General features: G+C 40.9%; 1 protein-coding gene across 1 annotated transcript in view; it reads right to left on the bottom strand.

Annotated features, from left to right (window-relative positions):
- The window catches only part of cdh13 (cadherin 13, H-cadherin (heart)), a 410,738-nt gene that overhangs the window by 135,051 nt on the left and 258,446 nt on the right, over positions 1-17,241 (bottom strand). Inside the window, exon 7 of the mRNA XM_082540060.1 lies at positions 3,957-4,135. Coding sequence (XP_082396186.1) covers positions 3,957-4,135 — 179 coding nt within the window. The remainder of the gene's footprint in view (positions 1-3,956; positions 4,136-17,241) is intronic.

Below are 17,241 nucleotides of genomic sequence, written 5' to 3' on the forward strand. Positions count from 1 at the left end.
CTTCTGAGAACGTCTCTGCCTGGTGTCTGTAAGAAGACGTCCCTAGAATAGAAAACCGTATACACACATCTCTACTTACACTGTTCAAATGCATTCAGCGTAACTCAGAACACAGTATAAATAAGACTAAACTAGAAATGCATCAATCGATTAGTTGGTTGCCACAAATATGATGGATGAGCAGCTGATCGGCCTCAGAGATATATCTCTCCAAAACTGTAACAAATACCAAACAGCTTATCTAGCATAACACATGCGCTAAAGTGAAATATACTGTCCATCCCTTCTCTTCTGCTTGTCTTTGTCAAGGTCGTGGGGCCGCTGGAGACTATCCCAGCTACCACAGGGTGAGAGGCGGGGTACGCCCTGGACAGGTCCCCAGTCTGTCACGGGGCTAACACAGACAGACAACCATTCACACTCACATTCACACATATGGGTCATTTAGATTCATCAGTTAACCTAACGCCGTGAACTGCATGTCTTTGGACTGCGGGAGGAAGCCAGAGTACCCGGAGAGAACCCACGCAAACATGGGTGGTGCATGGGTACCACTCCGGTGGTCTCAGAATTTCGTGTCTGGCATTCACAGATGATGTGGTTCTGTCGGCTTCATCAGGCGGTGGCCTCTAGCTCACATTGGAGCAGCGCCAAGAGTCTGAGAGTGAAGCAGCGGGAACAAAAATTGGCACCTCTAAGCCTGAGGCCATGGTCCTCAGCCGAAAAAGGGTGGCGTGCCCAGCCAGGATTGGGGGACGAGTTTCCACCCCAAGTGGAAGAGTATCTCAGGGGCTTGTTGACTGAGGGGAGAGGGGAGCGTGACATCGACAGACGGATTGGTGCTGCAACTGTAGTGATGCAGACGCTGTACTGGTGAAACGAGCTGAGTGTAAAAGCGAAGCTCTCAATTTAACGGCCAACCTATGTCCCTACGGTCATCTGTGGTCACAAGCTCTGGGTAGTGACTGAAAGGAGAACATCCGTTAGATGTTCTGGGAATCTGTCACTGTGGGAGGCCCCAGGGCAGACCCAGGACATGCTGGAGAGATTATAACTCTCAGCTCTCCTGGGAGAGGGAGGTCTGGGCTTCTCTGCCTTGGCCGCTGCCCCCCCAGCAGCCTAATGCTAAAGATGCCCCAGATGGACGGAAATGTATTGCAAATCATTTTCAGCGTGATTTTATTTGTTTTGAAAAGCTTTGTCCACTAACTAGAAGCATTTTATTTTATAAAATATCGAGTTTTATGATGAGCACATATTTATGACTTACAGCTCTAAAAGACAGAAAACTGGTAGGTAAGACTCTAGATCCAGTCCTTCACAGCAAAAAGAGCCAAATCAGTACACCTGATTAAAATTCAGATGTGAGTTTGAAGACAAAGGGAGATTTCAGTGCACGCCTTCCTGCCGTCCGCCACCTTTGCAGGTTTCTTTGCTTTTTTCTGATTCAAATTTCTGCTCCTTTAGTTCACAAGCCTTTAAAAATAATGTGCTGCAGTACAGCTGTGACAACGGGAGGCAGTGCATGAAAGCACAGCTGACTGATGAAACTATAGTTAGACTGATAAATGAGATGGTGAGATTATTTTTTTGTGCAGGATGAAGGATCAGCAGGAAGATGTGCGCAGCATGAAGCGCCACTATCTCACAAGGTGTTTTGTTTTCTCTGAACAGATAATTTATTAATTTAAGCTTATCTGAGCTATTCTTACCGACAAACACTCATAGATGTGCATGCTGAATCGCACAGAGGAAGAAAACACATCGACAGTCTCGTGCTCGCCTTCATGGAGACTAAGGAAGGTGGAACCCTGTATTGATTAGCATCCAGTGACGTGCAGTTTTGATGTGTACCGTACGAATAGTGCTTGAGTCTTGTAGTAACTGCACTCTGCACGGCCAGCAGGTGAAGAGGGACATATTTGCAATGCAGACTCATTAACAGTGATTTCCATGTAAATCCAGTGAAAAATACAAAAACTCTTTGATCTTTTCTAACTTAAGAAAATGGCCTCATCCCTGCAGCATTACCAGCCGTCAGAAATTACAGCCTGCCATTGATCCAACAACCTCGCGTGTCAGAATAATATTAGACGGCAAGGGGAGACATGTCTACAATAAAGTGAGGAGAAAAACAGAGAGTGCTGGAATAAATATGCATATCAAGACAGGATTTTACGCCTCAGAGAAAGCACTAGAGGCAAAATCAAACTGATTTCAATGTGACGAAATTGATTTTCTCCGGATTGCTTTTTGCTTCCCTGGGGCAGGTGAGGTGTCTATCCAAATACACTTATAGCGCCACCTGAATTATGTCTGAGGAATTTGAAGAACATAGGGAATATTTTTGTTTCTCCTATCCATTTGGTGTTTTGCCTTTGTTGCAAAGCAGAATATTGCAGACATGCAACTATATTGGCAGATGGAGCTAAACTGCATCGAGCTGGCGTCAGAGTCATGACGACGTGCTAAAGTGGCTGCGTCTAAATTTCGTCAGACCTCGATATGGACAGTTTTAAGGTACCCTTTCTGCTCTTCCATCTGCCCTCTTTTCAATCATATATGTTGTTTTAGGCTTTTCATGTGACTATTAATACCACAAAGAGCTCTCACATACATATATTTGTCATGATTTGTTTATTATAGAAATAAACTTGTTTCACTTCTTTTTCTTTGAGCCCATTTAAACGTTTTCGAGGACTCTGACGATCCTGCACGGCAGCATAAAACTGACTCATTGCTTCAAACATCAGAACACTTGAATGCTATGCTCTCTTTTACACGACTTCTTAGAATCCTTCCCTCCGAGTCCAAGTTCTTTAACATTTGTTGATCAAAATAAGTGCAAATCAAGTGCATTACATGATCTTTTCAAAAACCTATAACCTATCATGCACATGGAGAAATGCAGTATTAATGAACACCAAGGCGTTAAAGCTTAAAGCTGAAATAATTGTATTTCCAACTGGACTTCAGCTTTACATATGGACGCGAGTTAGTTTGAGTTGCGTTACTGGTTATTTTACAGTACATGCTACGAAATTCAGGAGTTTAAAAATGAAGAGAAAAGGTGAAAAATTCTGCCTTCTTCAAAGGCATTCAACTGCTTTTTTGAACATTAGCCTGTTAGTGGTGTAATAAATCTTGGCTGCAGACATTAGAGAAGCAGTGTTATTGTTGCTGTTTTTTCTACACTCTACTGGAGCATTATCTTTTGAAATATCCTGGAAGTCTCACTTTCATCCTCCTATTACACCAGGAAAAACCACCAGCTGTGTATCTCTTGGATGATTTCTTATTCACCTCACAAAAGCAGCAACACTGCACACTGCATCGATTACATCTCATTTCATCCTCCTTTTAATTAATTAGGCTTCTATTAAACGGTCTACTGTAGCTCAGGGATTGGCTCATCAGGGCAGTTAGTCACCACGGCTCCAACAGTTCCGGATGGGAGGTTTTTAGCTTTCGGGATGTTGGACACCACCAGAGTCGACGGATGAGTGTGTATCACCTCAATTAAACTATTCGCTAAGTGTCTGACAACAGCTAATATTCCTCTTCCACCAGCGGAGCCAATCGATGTTCTGGCATTCGTCACCCTGCTGGAAAAGCAATCATCCCGTTGTGTCGCTCTGGTTTTACGGGGAAATGGAAAGGCGCTCGTCTAGCTACTGCGCCTGCTAGCTGGAACGCGCCGGTGCTCCCTCACACAAAGGCACACACAAACACCGAAGCGGCTTACACGACACACAGACACCGACTACGTGGTTTCTTGAGTCTGCCGGCAGCACAGGCGACACGTTGGGAATGAATGGATGCTTCGTTTCAGAAACTCCAGTGACACGTTTAAGCCTCGTGACAACTTCCTGACCACCAACACCACACCGCTGAGTACCGCTCAGTGCAGAGGCCCACACCACAAACACAGGAACAGATTTGCCGAGTTAACCCACCTCTCTGTCAAGTAACGTGGGAGCTATAACTGTGACGATGTCTCCTCTTTCTGCATCAATGTAGAACATGTTCGGGGAAGGTTTGTCTGGAGACTGTTTGACGATGTTGTAGCGCAGAACGGCGTTGTCTGTATTCGGGTCGTCCGCGTCAAACGCCGTCATTGTCATCACTGTGGTTCCTGGGGACGAGATTAAAGGACCAGGCTGAGTCAGAACTGAACATTTGTCTTTACTCACTAAGAAATGAGCAAATAAGAACAACAAGAGAAACACATTTGATTAAAATACCCTGAAATCAGTCTCAGGTAAACATTTGGCAATATGTTAAACTACAGGAGTCACAGGAACTCTACTAAATTTTTATTTTTGTTTTTACAATTCTTCTTTTTCCAACTGTGAAATGTATTTGTCATGTAGGCAAGTTCTTATTTTGACTGGTTAAAGCCGCCAGAAAAGGATGCAGGATCCAGAAACCTGCAAGAAACACTGACGGAAGGTTAACAGACACTAAACTAAGGAACGAATGGACTTTACCGTCACACGGGGAACAGACGGAGCTGGGAGGAAACACTATCAATGCAGTTACATGGGAGGAAGTAAAAGTGAATACAAATCACAGAAGACAATTAAATAGCAAAGTAAAAAAAAGTAAACTTAAAACAACAAAAGGAAAACTCGGACATAAAAAGCAAACACTGATCATATTAAGGAAATAAATACATGAAAATAAACAGAAAAGATTTAAGTCAGCAGAATTTTAAAATCCAAACACTCAAAACTCAAAGACCGTGACAGTATTCTGGGATGTTGTTGTGCTAGTAAAACTGAATGTAACTCACCTAATCTACAATTAACATAACATCACCTACATGATGTCTGTTATCAGCTGAATTCGATATTTTATATTGTTAGGAATCCCAAAATGATATTAATCATGGGAGTAGATGGTTGAAAAGCAATATTTCAAGCTGCTCCTGCCGTGACAGCTGCTTAAAAAGTTACCCTTTGCTATTAATGTGTTTTCTTCCTCGTGTCAGCTCTAACAGCAGGGTGTACTTTATTTGGTAATGGGAAGAAAAATGGAAATCCTGCCCTCCACAGCTGAGCTAAAATAGGAGGCAATCCTCGACACACCCTCAGCCCTCAATCTCTGTCTCCTTTCGGTGATGAGATACACTCGCACCAATTCAGAGGGACACGCGCTCCATCCACACATGTGCGCGAGCAGCAGCAGAGATTTATGCATCCATGCATGCACACAAACTCAATCAAATATAGAGCGTACACGGTTGTGTGTCTGAACGGAGTTTTCCATTTCTCCAGTGCAGGCAGACGTGTCTATTAACTCCACTCAATCCAGTCCTCTGTGTTGTTGTTGTCCTTGGTATGATTTCAACACCACCTTGTTTCTTTTTATTTTTTGTGACGTGAAAGTATTCATTTAAATAATGGGATTGTAACATTTAGCAATATTACACTATAATAATTCTTAGTGACTCAAACAGTCTGGAGGATGACGTGATTATGTTTTCGGAGGTAAATGAAAACAGAAATTTATGAAGCTTTCTTTTTTGATATTGACAAACTCAGCTTTTGTGTGTTTCTTGGCAATAAATCCCTTCTGATTCTTATTTGACCCACAGATTTAATAAAACATTCCCATAAGTGCTAAATAACAGCATCGCGCTGCACGGCTCATGAGCATCGATCTCGTTTCATGCCTCTTCTTAATACCCGACACTACTGTGCCACACTGCATTAGCCAAACTACTCAAATAAGACACAAAAGAGCTAATGGAAAATATGCAAAGTCTACACTAAGTAAAAGTGGCTTAGGAGCAAATGTCTTTAGTCCAGTTGAAGGTAATGAAGGGCAAAGAGGTGTGACTTTTATCCATCTGGCATTTGCACTTCAAGGTGAACCTGCTAATGGTTAAGTAAACCGCTAATCCTCCCTCTGCAGTATAATTACACCGTCCCATCTCCCTCATTACCTGCACTCTGTTCCACTTCACCGTTTAGAATGAGCGCACACAAACACACATGATGGCCAACGTGAGCATGCACGGTTTTGCACACAGCCACACCAACCGGACGCGAATTAGAGCGTTGTAAACGTCGACTAAATTGGTTATCTTGAGCAGATATCGGTGAATTATGTTCTCATTCTCCTGAAGGTCTCTTGAACGCAGCACAGTCGTACTCCGTGTTTTATGTGATGTCAGAGGCAAGCTGACCTTCTCAGTGATTACTGTCTTCATCAGATACCATAATTCCTCTCACAAATGAGCATCATGTAACCAGTACGCATTCATCAGTGCAGGATGCAACACAGCCATTAGCATCAATCAGCTGGTGATAAACATCTAGTGTTCTGTAATAGGACAATGGGACTATGCTTACCTCTAACACTGATGCCTGTTAAATCATACGATACCATGTGGGCAGCGTCTGTGAAGAGTCACTGGCCTCTCTTATCAGCTTTATCCTCTAGCAGGAGCCGAGCTCAATCAATCCTAACTGCATTGGATAGCTACATGGATGTGACTGCACAGGACTGCCATTACTGCTATCACTTGAACCCATCTGCTTTGCTGCGGATGACAGCAGCTCAGACTGCATGTAGAAAGAAATCATAGAATTAAGATGGAGACTGCAGAGTGAGCGTAAACACTGTGTAATGCATTTCTATCAAGTTTCAGAATGATGATTGGCCCAGTCCACAAAAACAGAGAAGAAGAAGCAGCGGGGCTTTGAGGTAAAAGATTAACAATACACACACGAAACGAAGCGAAACCAGATACACATGTTGTGGATTGATTTCATCACACGGGCTCGTGAGACAATGTGCCGTTGCGTACAGCTAGCTGCTATATCTTTCTCAAACACCAAGGGAAATCAGCGGGGGCCGCCAGATCTGTGCTCGCCACCAGGGAACTGACAGAGTCAAGAGTCAAGATGAAGCAAGAGAACATAGACGAGACGAGACAGGAGAATAAATGTGATTTTAGTACGAGTGTGAGCTGTGTATTACACTGCAATCACATGAACACAAGCGATAGGAATTATTATTTTTTAGTTATTTAATATGTCCGGTGGAGATTCGAGAACCAGAAAATGGATTTAGATTAATCACAGTCAAGTGACTGAAAAAGACCAAGAGCTGACCCTTTCTATTCTCAGGCCTGAATGAGATCAAAGAGTTCAAAGATAAATTGTGTTATCCAAAATCAATTTAATGGTGCAAAGAATTAGAGCCACATATTCAGACGGAGAACGCGGTGAAGAGATGGCAGCACAGATAAGAGTGCACGAGAGTACAAAGCACGACTTCGATTTTAAAGCTGGATGTGAAAACTTTATCCACTCTGTGATGGATGCTTGTTAGAAATACTTCATAGGCACCGTCACATTATTGAAATCAGTTATATTCTTAGATAACTTCTTAATTTGAAAAAATAAAAAGATTTTTAGTAAATTTAGCAAATTAAAAGTGTTTACTGTGGTTCATTTGTCGTCTTTAAATGCCACCATGATGGTAACGATGCTGAAGGCGTAATATTAACGTCATTCGCAGTGGTCACAGTTGTTTTGTGGGTCACATGATGAATCTGACCGACTGCGCGATTATTAACAAGCTGAAACGAACAGAAAACTCTTTAATCTTGTGCATCTTCTTCTTTCCTGCTTCATTTTAAAGCCCACACCTTCCTCTTGTCATCCTCTCCCTGCCCTCACGTCTGCAGGTCCCAGCGCTCTTCATGCCAGCCCCGCCTACTCACTTGTCAAACAAATATATACACACACACTTTTGCCGTACTCCTCATTATTTACTTGTCTCTGTTCCCCTTGTGTGTTCATAACATTCTAGCTTTTTATTGTCTTGTTATTTTGTTTTACTGTGTTTTTCTGCACTGGACTGAGCTTCTGCATTTGACCTTTTGAACTGTCAGTGTGGACCCTCCTCTTTTTTTAACATTACTTTAACTCACATTTGTATCCACAGTCCTGTGAACAGCACTGTAGATACACTTGGAGTGTTTGTGGTCGGCCACACACTCCTGGGAACAGTCCTCGCTGTCTTCTCTATTTCTGGACAACAGCTCTCACTGCTGTTTGCTAAAGCCTGCTTTAGTTTCACAGTTTAGTTTAACTAAGTCAAAATGTCTGTGAGAGCAAAACGTCACTTTGGATGTACATTTGGTTCCAGGAGAAGAAGGCTTACAGTGTTCTGTTCTTATTTCTATTTTAAGTCAATAGTTTTGAAAGAGGTTCAGGCACACTGGTGAAACCGGTGGCAGCAGATCTGTCTGCTTGAACTCTTCAGGAATCTTCTTCACTATATCTACATATCGACCTTATTTGCTCTTCATGGTGTCATTTTTAAACCTGCCATTTGAATGAGATGAATGCAAATATCTTATTTTTGTCAGTTCACAACACGCTTACAAAGCATGTGGTGCAATAATCTGACTTATATTCAATACAATAACCATATTAGTGAGTGAAGACTTTGCTGTTGATGAAGATCGTATAATAAGTAATAAGGTGTAAAACTGATTATTGATTCGTGTTTGTGTTTCTTGTGAAAAAGTGTGTGCAACAGGCCTCCAGTGCACACGTTTTATTTTGTTTATGCTATTTGTATATGTACAGCACTTTGTGAACCCTGGTTTTCTGTTAAAGTGCTTCATAAATAAAGCTGCTATGGTACAATACTGTTGTGTTTCCTGCTGTTCTTCTTTAAACACACATTTGTTATATTTTGCTCTCTCATTAAGCTGATTTGTACAGCACGCTCTTATAAAGCACCATTAGCGCTGCACCACCTCCTTCCCAGCTCATTTATTCCACTGGACTTCACCTGCTTACTTACTGGCCTGGTTGCCTACGTGGCACACTGCCATCTGTCTTCACTGCAGTTGTTGTAGCCTCCTGTCAGAGATGGACACTTGCTAAACATATTTCTCACGTGCCATATCTACCACACAGATAACTGTCATGTTTGCTGTGTGCGGCTGGCAGAAAAGGAGCCTGAATGCAGACTCACGGAGGCAGAGAAACTCAAAAAACTCAGCTTGATTGCTGGAAGCTGGAATACAAAACTAAGCTGGAAATATACATTAAATGAAACGGCTAGACAAGCAGGTAAGACACGCAACGAGGGATGAGGGAGAAAACAAAAGGCTTAAATACACAAGGAAACACATGGGACACAGCTGGAGCTACTCTGAGACGACGTACCTTCAAAGTAAGAGAAGCAAACAGAACATGGCGTACACAGACAGGAGACTACCAAAGTAAAACAGGAAGTAACAGGAACACACACACAGACATCACTGGGGAAAATAGGCAACTAGACAAACATGAAGACAACGCAGGAAACACACAGGGCCAACTAAACACCAGGAATACTACGTATAGTTAAGGGAGCTAAAAATACCAAAACTAAATAATAGAAACACTAAATCAAAGAATATAGATGATCAAATCAGACCCAGGAACCCTAACAATAACAAACTGATGCAAAAACAGCTCCTTAATCATCCTAATTGAGCTTTTTGCTTCACTAAAGCATGAAGGAGGGAACAAGACCTCGTTTTTTAAGGTGGTCTTCAGCATTTTCATTATTGATTAATTTTTGAGATCGGGTTCGTTTTCACTCGTTTTCAGTCCGTGTATCTGCGCACTGTCAGAGTAATGTTTGTTTGTCACTTAACACTGACCTGTTATGACAGTCCTGGGTTTTCGACCCAGCACGTTGTGTTTCTTGGACTCCTCGGTGCTATCGATCATTAATTCTTCAGTCTGAGTCGTAGTTGTTGAGTTTTCAGCTCGGTGCTTCTGTTCCACTCACTGCTGTGTTAACAGTATTTTTCTTTGCAGCTTACCCTGCCCTCCCCTGTGTCTGCAGGCACTCCACGGCCCTCTTTCATAGGAGCTGTATTTCAGCCAGTGCTGTTGTGGATCTTGTCAAAATTGATGGAATTATAAATGCAGAATCGTCACATTTTAAAACACTATGCAACACCATGTGGAAAATATCTGATTGACAAGGAGTTTGTTCTTCATCATGTCAGTGATCTTCACAGAGTGTTAAAAAATCAAGAAGATCATAACAAATACTGACTTTGGAGCTCGTTACAAACTCGATTTTGCATAAATCACCGCAGCGATTTCCCATTTTCTGTAAAGTTATAAATGACCTTTTAAATTTGGTGTGTTCTCGCTTTAATCTTCATGAACACCCCAGAAAAGAAAATAGTTGCTTTAAAATCATTAATGAAAAGTCAAAAATGAAATCTAATGCCATCGAGTCAGTAAAAGGTTTCTGTGGTTCAAACTACTTTTCCTCTGCCAACCAATTCCTGGTTTTCAAATCCCGACCTCCCCGTGTGGGAAGCAATTTAAACTTGTTTACGGCTCTGAGTGTACAGGACAACGTTTCCCACTGTGTGGAGATCTATTTGAAACTTGATTTCAGTTTTAATATTTTTCTCATTTGCGACATAAATGTTGATAGGAATCAATATTTATAGCTGGGAAATGAAGCGACTGTTGTTTTCCAAAAGTTTGACAATTCAGTTGGTCAAAAACTTCTCAAAGTAAATGAATTCTGGAGCAATAAGAGCAGCAGCTGAAGCCGGAGATGTGCAAAGCTGTTGTGGAGCTGTGCTGCACGTAAACTAAACATGAGATAATGAGCCCCAAGCTGACAGCCGAGTAAATGGAGTGAAATACAGTCCAGCTGCCCTCTCCTGCCTCTTTTACAATGCAATTTCTCCATCCCATCTTTTCAGCCAGTATTGGCTCAGACTACAACTGGATCACTGGTTAAAGCCAAATTATAAACAATTCATTGGGGATACGAGTGCTGAGAAAAGAAGAACAAAGCACAAATATTCTGCATCATCTGGAAAGGACCATAGAATGTGTTTTCCAGTTACGTACAGTTTAGATCAGCGGTCTCCAACCTTTTTTGCGCCACGGACCGGTTTACGCCCGAATATATTTTCACGGACCGGCCTGTAAGGTGTCGCGGATAAATACAACAAACTAAAACTAGCACCGGTACCGAAAAAAAGAAGATTTATTCATAACACACATGAAAAGACCCAGGAAAACCGAGTAAACGATAAAAAGGATAACAAAATAACGCTGAAAACCGATAAAAACCCTGAAAACCAGACATTTCACACCTGAGCCTCAACTCTCGCGGCCCGGTACCAAACGACTCACGGACCGGTACCGGTCCGAGGCCCGGGGGTCGGGGACCGCTGGGTTAGAGTGATTGACAGGCAGGCCGGGGCATTTATTCACCCCTCCCAGTCATACCAGGGGGACACAGACGCTAATAGGACTGAATAACTCTAAACTAATGAACAGAATATCCGTCCAAACAAGCTCAGTCTGCACAATGACAATCAACGCTTGGTAATGATATCTAATCTTAACTCAATAATTGAAAAAGTAAATGAAGTGTATGAAATTATTTACAAAGAAATACAAATGACTGAGAGAAACTTGGCATTAAGCTGCAATAGTGTCACTTATAAAACCCACTTATCATCAGTTTTTAATTTAAGTATTACATAATGTAGAAACAGTTATTAATAAACTATTTGTTTTCATGACAGAGAAATCATTTTACTTGTTTATAACGTTTTCTGGTAAACTTAGATGCCTCCCAGCATGTTCCCATAAATCAGCACCATTCATGGTCTCAGCATATAGACTGTTATTAGAAAATGGGACAGGGCGTAGCTACGGCCAGGAGATGCTCTGTCTGCATCACTTCTTTAATCATGAAAGATCATCTGGTCAGCAGCTGATAAGACAGATCTTAACAGACTTCAGTTAGTCCAGAATAAGGCGGCCAGATTAGTGTTGAGATGTTTACACTATACCAGTATCAATAAAATGATAACATAATAATAAACGTTTTGGGCTTCCTGTCCAAGCTAAATTACACCCAGGCTTACTTTTATTAATAAAGAGAATAATACTGTTAAACACACCACGTTTGTTCTCTGCTCAGCTGCAGTATCCAGATGAAATACATAATTTTTAACAAAGCGCAATTTAGTAATTCCTCGAGCCAAAAGTAACTGAACTAAGTAACTGAGTTTAGTTAGAGCATCTTTTAAGTGGAATAAAATATTGCCTTATCCAATTAGAGAACTAGCTGCTATTCATAATTAAAAAAAAAACCAAACATTTAAAAGCCTTTTTACTCAGTTTTTAATTATTGTAAATATTGTAAGTGGGCAAAGCTGTGAACTGTTTTTGATTCTTGGGTGTCGTGCCTCAATGATATTGATATTCGCGTGCTTACATTTTTACAACTGTAAAACCTCGCACAATTTTTGCATCTACTTTATTGTGTAATGTTTTATTAGATTACACTTGATGACTTGGGGCCCAGGAAGACTAGCAACCACTACTGTGGAAGCTAATGGGGTTAAATATACATAAATAAATAAACATGACAGACAAGATCCTGAGACGACCAAACTCAATCTAAAAAAGTTCAAATCAGTGACAAACGGCAGCCCTGGAGAACATCAGCATCCACTTTTTTCTGGCAGTGCAAACGAGGCTGTATAAGGACCAAAACATGACTACAAGCAACTCAAACTACATACAAATGATCCTCCTTTGATGCTGCAAAGGTTTTTCTTTGCAGCATCAAAGTTTTCTGTTGTCTTTTGATTAAACAACAGAGGTCAGGTTTTTGCTTCATAAAGTCATTTGTGTGCACTTTGGAGCTTAGTTTTGTTTTGTTTGGTCTATAGGCTCAGTCTGAAGTTTTGGATCTGACTGTTAATCTGCCGTCGACCCAAAACAAACAGTACTTCTTGCTACTTCTTGTGGCTGCTTGGCTTTTGGGGAAGTTAATGCCTCTTCCATGTTATGACCTGAAGATGGGTCGCAGCAACTGTGATAAATGACAAAAATACCCTAATTTGTGCTGATATTATGTTAGAGGAAATCACTGGGTTGTTAATTTAGGTTGATTTGAGATGAGGCACAAATGGGAATCTTTGAAAGTAGTTAATGAAAGTTTTTTTGGTAAATCTAAATACACAGCAGGGGACGAATCTACTGAGGACATTTTTTAATGAAGATGCAGGTATGAATTAATAGATCTGAAGACACAAGTACTCGTGATGGAAGTGAACAACATATATAACATCAGACCACACGTTCATATTTTTGTGACTGAGTGATAATTACACACCACCTCCAAAACCACCAGTTTCAGGAGTTCAATCAAACTGTTTCCTAACAGGACGTCTACGTTCGACAGCAGAACTCACAATGTGTCGTAAACACTCTGGATCTTTGATTCTGCTCAAGTAAAATGTCCCACTTATTCCAACCTATCAGAAAGATTAAGTCCTCACACAGAACATGACATCGTGGTTTGGGAACAGCTGTGTGAAGGACCAAAAAGCTCTCCAGAGAGAGATCCGTACAGCAGAACGCTGCTGCAGGATTGCTCTCCCCCCGCTTCAGGACACCTACACCAGGAGATGCCGGACTAGAGCAGCGCAGATACTGAAGGACCCGTCCCATCCTGGCAACAAACTGTTCCAACTTCTGCAATCTGGTAGAAGGTTCCGCATCTTCCGGGCAAGGACAGAGAGACTCAAGAGGAGCTTCTATCCCCAAGCCATCCGTGCCCTAAACACACACACCCGCCCTCTCACATCATCTATAATTGACTGAGACAGGACTCTTCCAGACACTAAACCAAGGCACAATGTACATTCCAAATTCCTTTAATTTTAAATATGTTTATATTGTCTATCCTGTAAAATAGTCAGATGTCTATTCATATTAATGTACAGAATTCACCTGCTTGCTGCTACTACTGCACATTCACCCAGTGTATATATATGTATATATATATATATATATATATATATATATATATAATGTTCTTCCTCTACCCCCCCAATTTTTGCACATGTCGAGGAGCGTGTCAGGCTACATTTCACTGTGTGTTATACTTGTATAACTATGCATGTGACAAATAATAAAGAACCTTGAACCTTGAAGTCACAATTTTAAAGAGTATGAAGCTGAGGCTTCTAAGCTGCCATCAGCTCCTCCATCCAGTACGACTCGCTGAAAGTAAGGAATCAGTTACATTTTTTCTCAAAATGTTTCAAGTAGAGCTGGGCGATGGAACGATAACGATATGTATTGCGAAATAACTTTTTCTCGATAGAAAAATTAAACTATTGCGATGGACCTCACCACTCTTGTCCTCTTAAAAAAAAAAAAAAAAAGAACAGCCAATCCAAATTAAGTAGCGCAGAGCCGAACCAATCACAGCCGCAGCGTCACGTCACATGACTTGTTACGTACAGCACAAGTGCCAAGCCGCACATGTGTATTTGTTTGGGAAGCAGCCAGCCGCCATGCTGCCCGGTAATGGAGGAAATGATTGTGCCGACTAGAGAAACATCAACCGAGAGCGTGACCGAAGGTGACCGAAGAGAAAACAGATGATGGTTCTAATGCCGGAGAGACTGTCCAACGGAAGAGCCACAGAAGCTCCGCAGTGTGAAGGTATTTCTGCTATTTCAAGTCTGATAAAAACAGAGTAGCTGCACTGGAAATGTGTAGAAAGCAAGTCTGGAAATCCAATAAAGCGGTGCAGCTCAGTCTCTGACTGGAAGCACTGATTCGTCATTCGGCTTTTGTCAGACTAAAGTAACTGTTAAAACTGTTTGAAAAGCTCAGCTATACAACAAGGAGAGATCGAGAATTTCCTTTTAGTTCTCAGTTTATTTGATATTGACAAAAGTTAGTTTTGTCTGTTCTTCTGTAAAACAAACTAAGATTTATTTTTAGAATTAATATTTTGTTTCTAAGTGGAATTGACAATTTAGTCTGTTTCGTTTGTTCTATTTTGAAACTTAAACGCTTTAGCGGCTGCCTTTTGTGTAGTTTGCAATATTTGCCTTCATTTATCTGAAAAAGTCTCATGTTCCTTAAGTACATCTACCCTGTTGAACTTATTATGGGAAATAAAGATTTAAATCAAAACAAGCTGCTGATTATTTCACATTTTACTTGTGAGCAACGGCACATTTAAATCTTACAAATATAGTTATTTGGCTTATATCGTGATAGATATCGTTATGGCCTGAAATATAATTACAGCTTTATTGCTTCACTTGGTTTGTCTATTTGTTTTGTATTTCACATTCTGTGTTTTACTATTTTTCATTAAAAAGTACATTATTATTATTATTATTTGTTATTGTTTCTACATCATTGAACAACTGCTGTTATTTATATCTCTTTACATTTATTTGACAGTGAATACTGATTGTTTCTCCACACAGTTCTTTTCTTTAGTGACTTCTTTCCACTCGGGCTGAATAAAGTGTCAAAGCCAAAACTAATATCATTTGCATTTTGTGTCTGAACCTCGCCTCCAGTGATGCCTCAAGTCACTCAAATTCTATTTCTTGAAGCTACACAATCACATTTATCCATTTTAACGGCACCCACTGTTTGCAGAGATAAAGCTTTTGGCAGTTTTGTGTCAGTCACACCACCTGAGTAGCAGGGTCTTTGAATTCAGGAAAAAAGAAACAAAAACACCTCATAAAAATACTGAACGATATTCAGACATCTTATAGGGTTAATAACAAATATACAACTTGATTTAGGGGACTTGTTTGTTTTCCTTTCTTAAGAAGATTAAATGATTTTGTCCCATCCACAACTTGTAGATATAAAGTATTTTTGGGGAGTTTAACGAGAGCTTTCTCAGTTAGAATAAAGTGGAGCTCACTACACTCCTCTTCCATTTGCATATATTTTGCTCGTCCCCTCGTCTCCTGCCAGCATAATGAATGCTACAGGTCCCATGAAGGAGTCAAATGTCAGGCCCTGAGGCTGGAAGACACTCCGCAGAGCATAATGACCAGCTGAACCATCTTCTTTCATGACCCCAAACAGAGCAGAGAGGAAGCGAGTGGAGAGAAAACTCAACTAAATGGGAGAGAAAGGAGAGGGAAAGAATTATAAATGTCAGACCGCGCGGTCAAGAACCTCATAGTAATGGAGAGAAAAAGAAAAAAGGATAAACAACTATTTTTTGAAGCACCACAAAGACATAAATATGTAAATGAGAAAAGAGAGTTATAAAGAAGGAAAGCAAATGGTAGAAAAAGGAGGACAAAACTGGTTAGAAGCAGGATGGAGGCTTGAAGGGAAGAGACAAGGAAGCTAAACACTGGTCAAGAAAAACAAATGTGGTCACTGAACAACGTGGACGGTTGAGGGTTAACCAAATGTGATATTTGAAGAATGCATCAGCTGTGTATAACGCACGTTTGCAACACTAATCAGGAAACTCACAACCTACGTCCATTGATTAATGGGGGATTTTAGCAGAAACACCACATGATCCCAATAATCATTAAAGAAAACGTAATTACCCCGTGGCTGTGATGCCACCAGACCTGTCCAAGTGCTTCATGCTTTTAATGTTCTGCCAAAGAATACGGTTTTAAAAACGAGTCATTAATCTGGGGATGCAAGCAAATAACAGAATATCGCTCTCCTTTTCTTAGGCTTAATTAATAACTGTGTGTTCAGCTGATCGCGTCTGCTGCTACTCAGCATGCCTGTACAGGCGAGATCTACAAGGGGCATCTCTGGAGACTGTGCACAGGTCTCTGTAGAGAGTATGGGGGGTCTGATTCATGATCACCTGGTGGAAAAAGATTGTATTTGATCATTAAATCTCATACAGTTGTTTATTAAACACTTACTGGCACTGCCTAATGCAAAGCTAATCATTCCCATTACCAGTTTCATCGTGTGTGTTTAAAAAAGAAGCAGCAGCCAGCGCTTCTTATCCGCTCCCTGCTTTTAAGGATGAGGTTCTTAGCCAAGGTTGACTCATGAGGTGAGGCCTCCATCTTAACTAGACTAAGGAATATGAACCGAAGGCTCAAGGCAACTTATTAAAATGCAAGACCCCGGAGAGCTGTTAGAATGAAAGATCATAACCTTTCACACAGGATTTTATGCAGGAAGTATGCCAACTATTAAGAGACAGATTACACAAAAGAGCTAGACAATGGCAGACCTGCAGAAAGTGGGTATTATTTCATGGAGCTTAGCAAAATTTGATATGGTACTGTGTTTCATTTTCACCCTCACACATGCTAAGCCACAACATTCGTCTTTTACTTATTCTTGGCGCTATCATCAGTGGACCAATCATCAGGCAGCGTACAAATTGAAGAAA

This window comes from Aulonocara stuartgranti (genome assembly GCF_965226115.1).
Source record: "Aulonocara stuartgranti genome assembly, chromosome: 7".
Classification (NCBI taxonomy): domain Eukaryota; kingdom Metazoa; phylum Chordata; class Actinopteri; order Cichliformes; family Cichlidae; genus Aulonocara; species Aulonocara stuartgranti.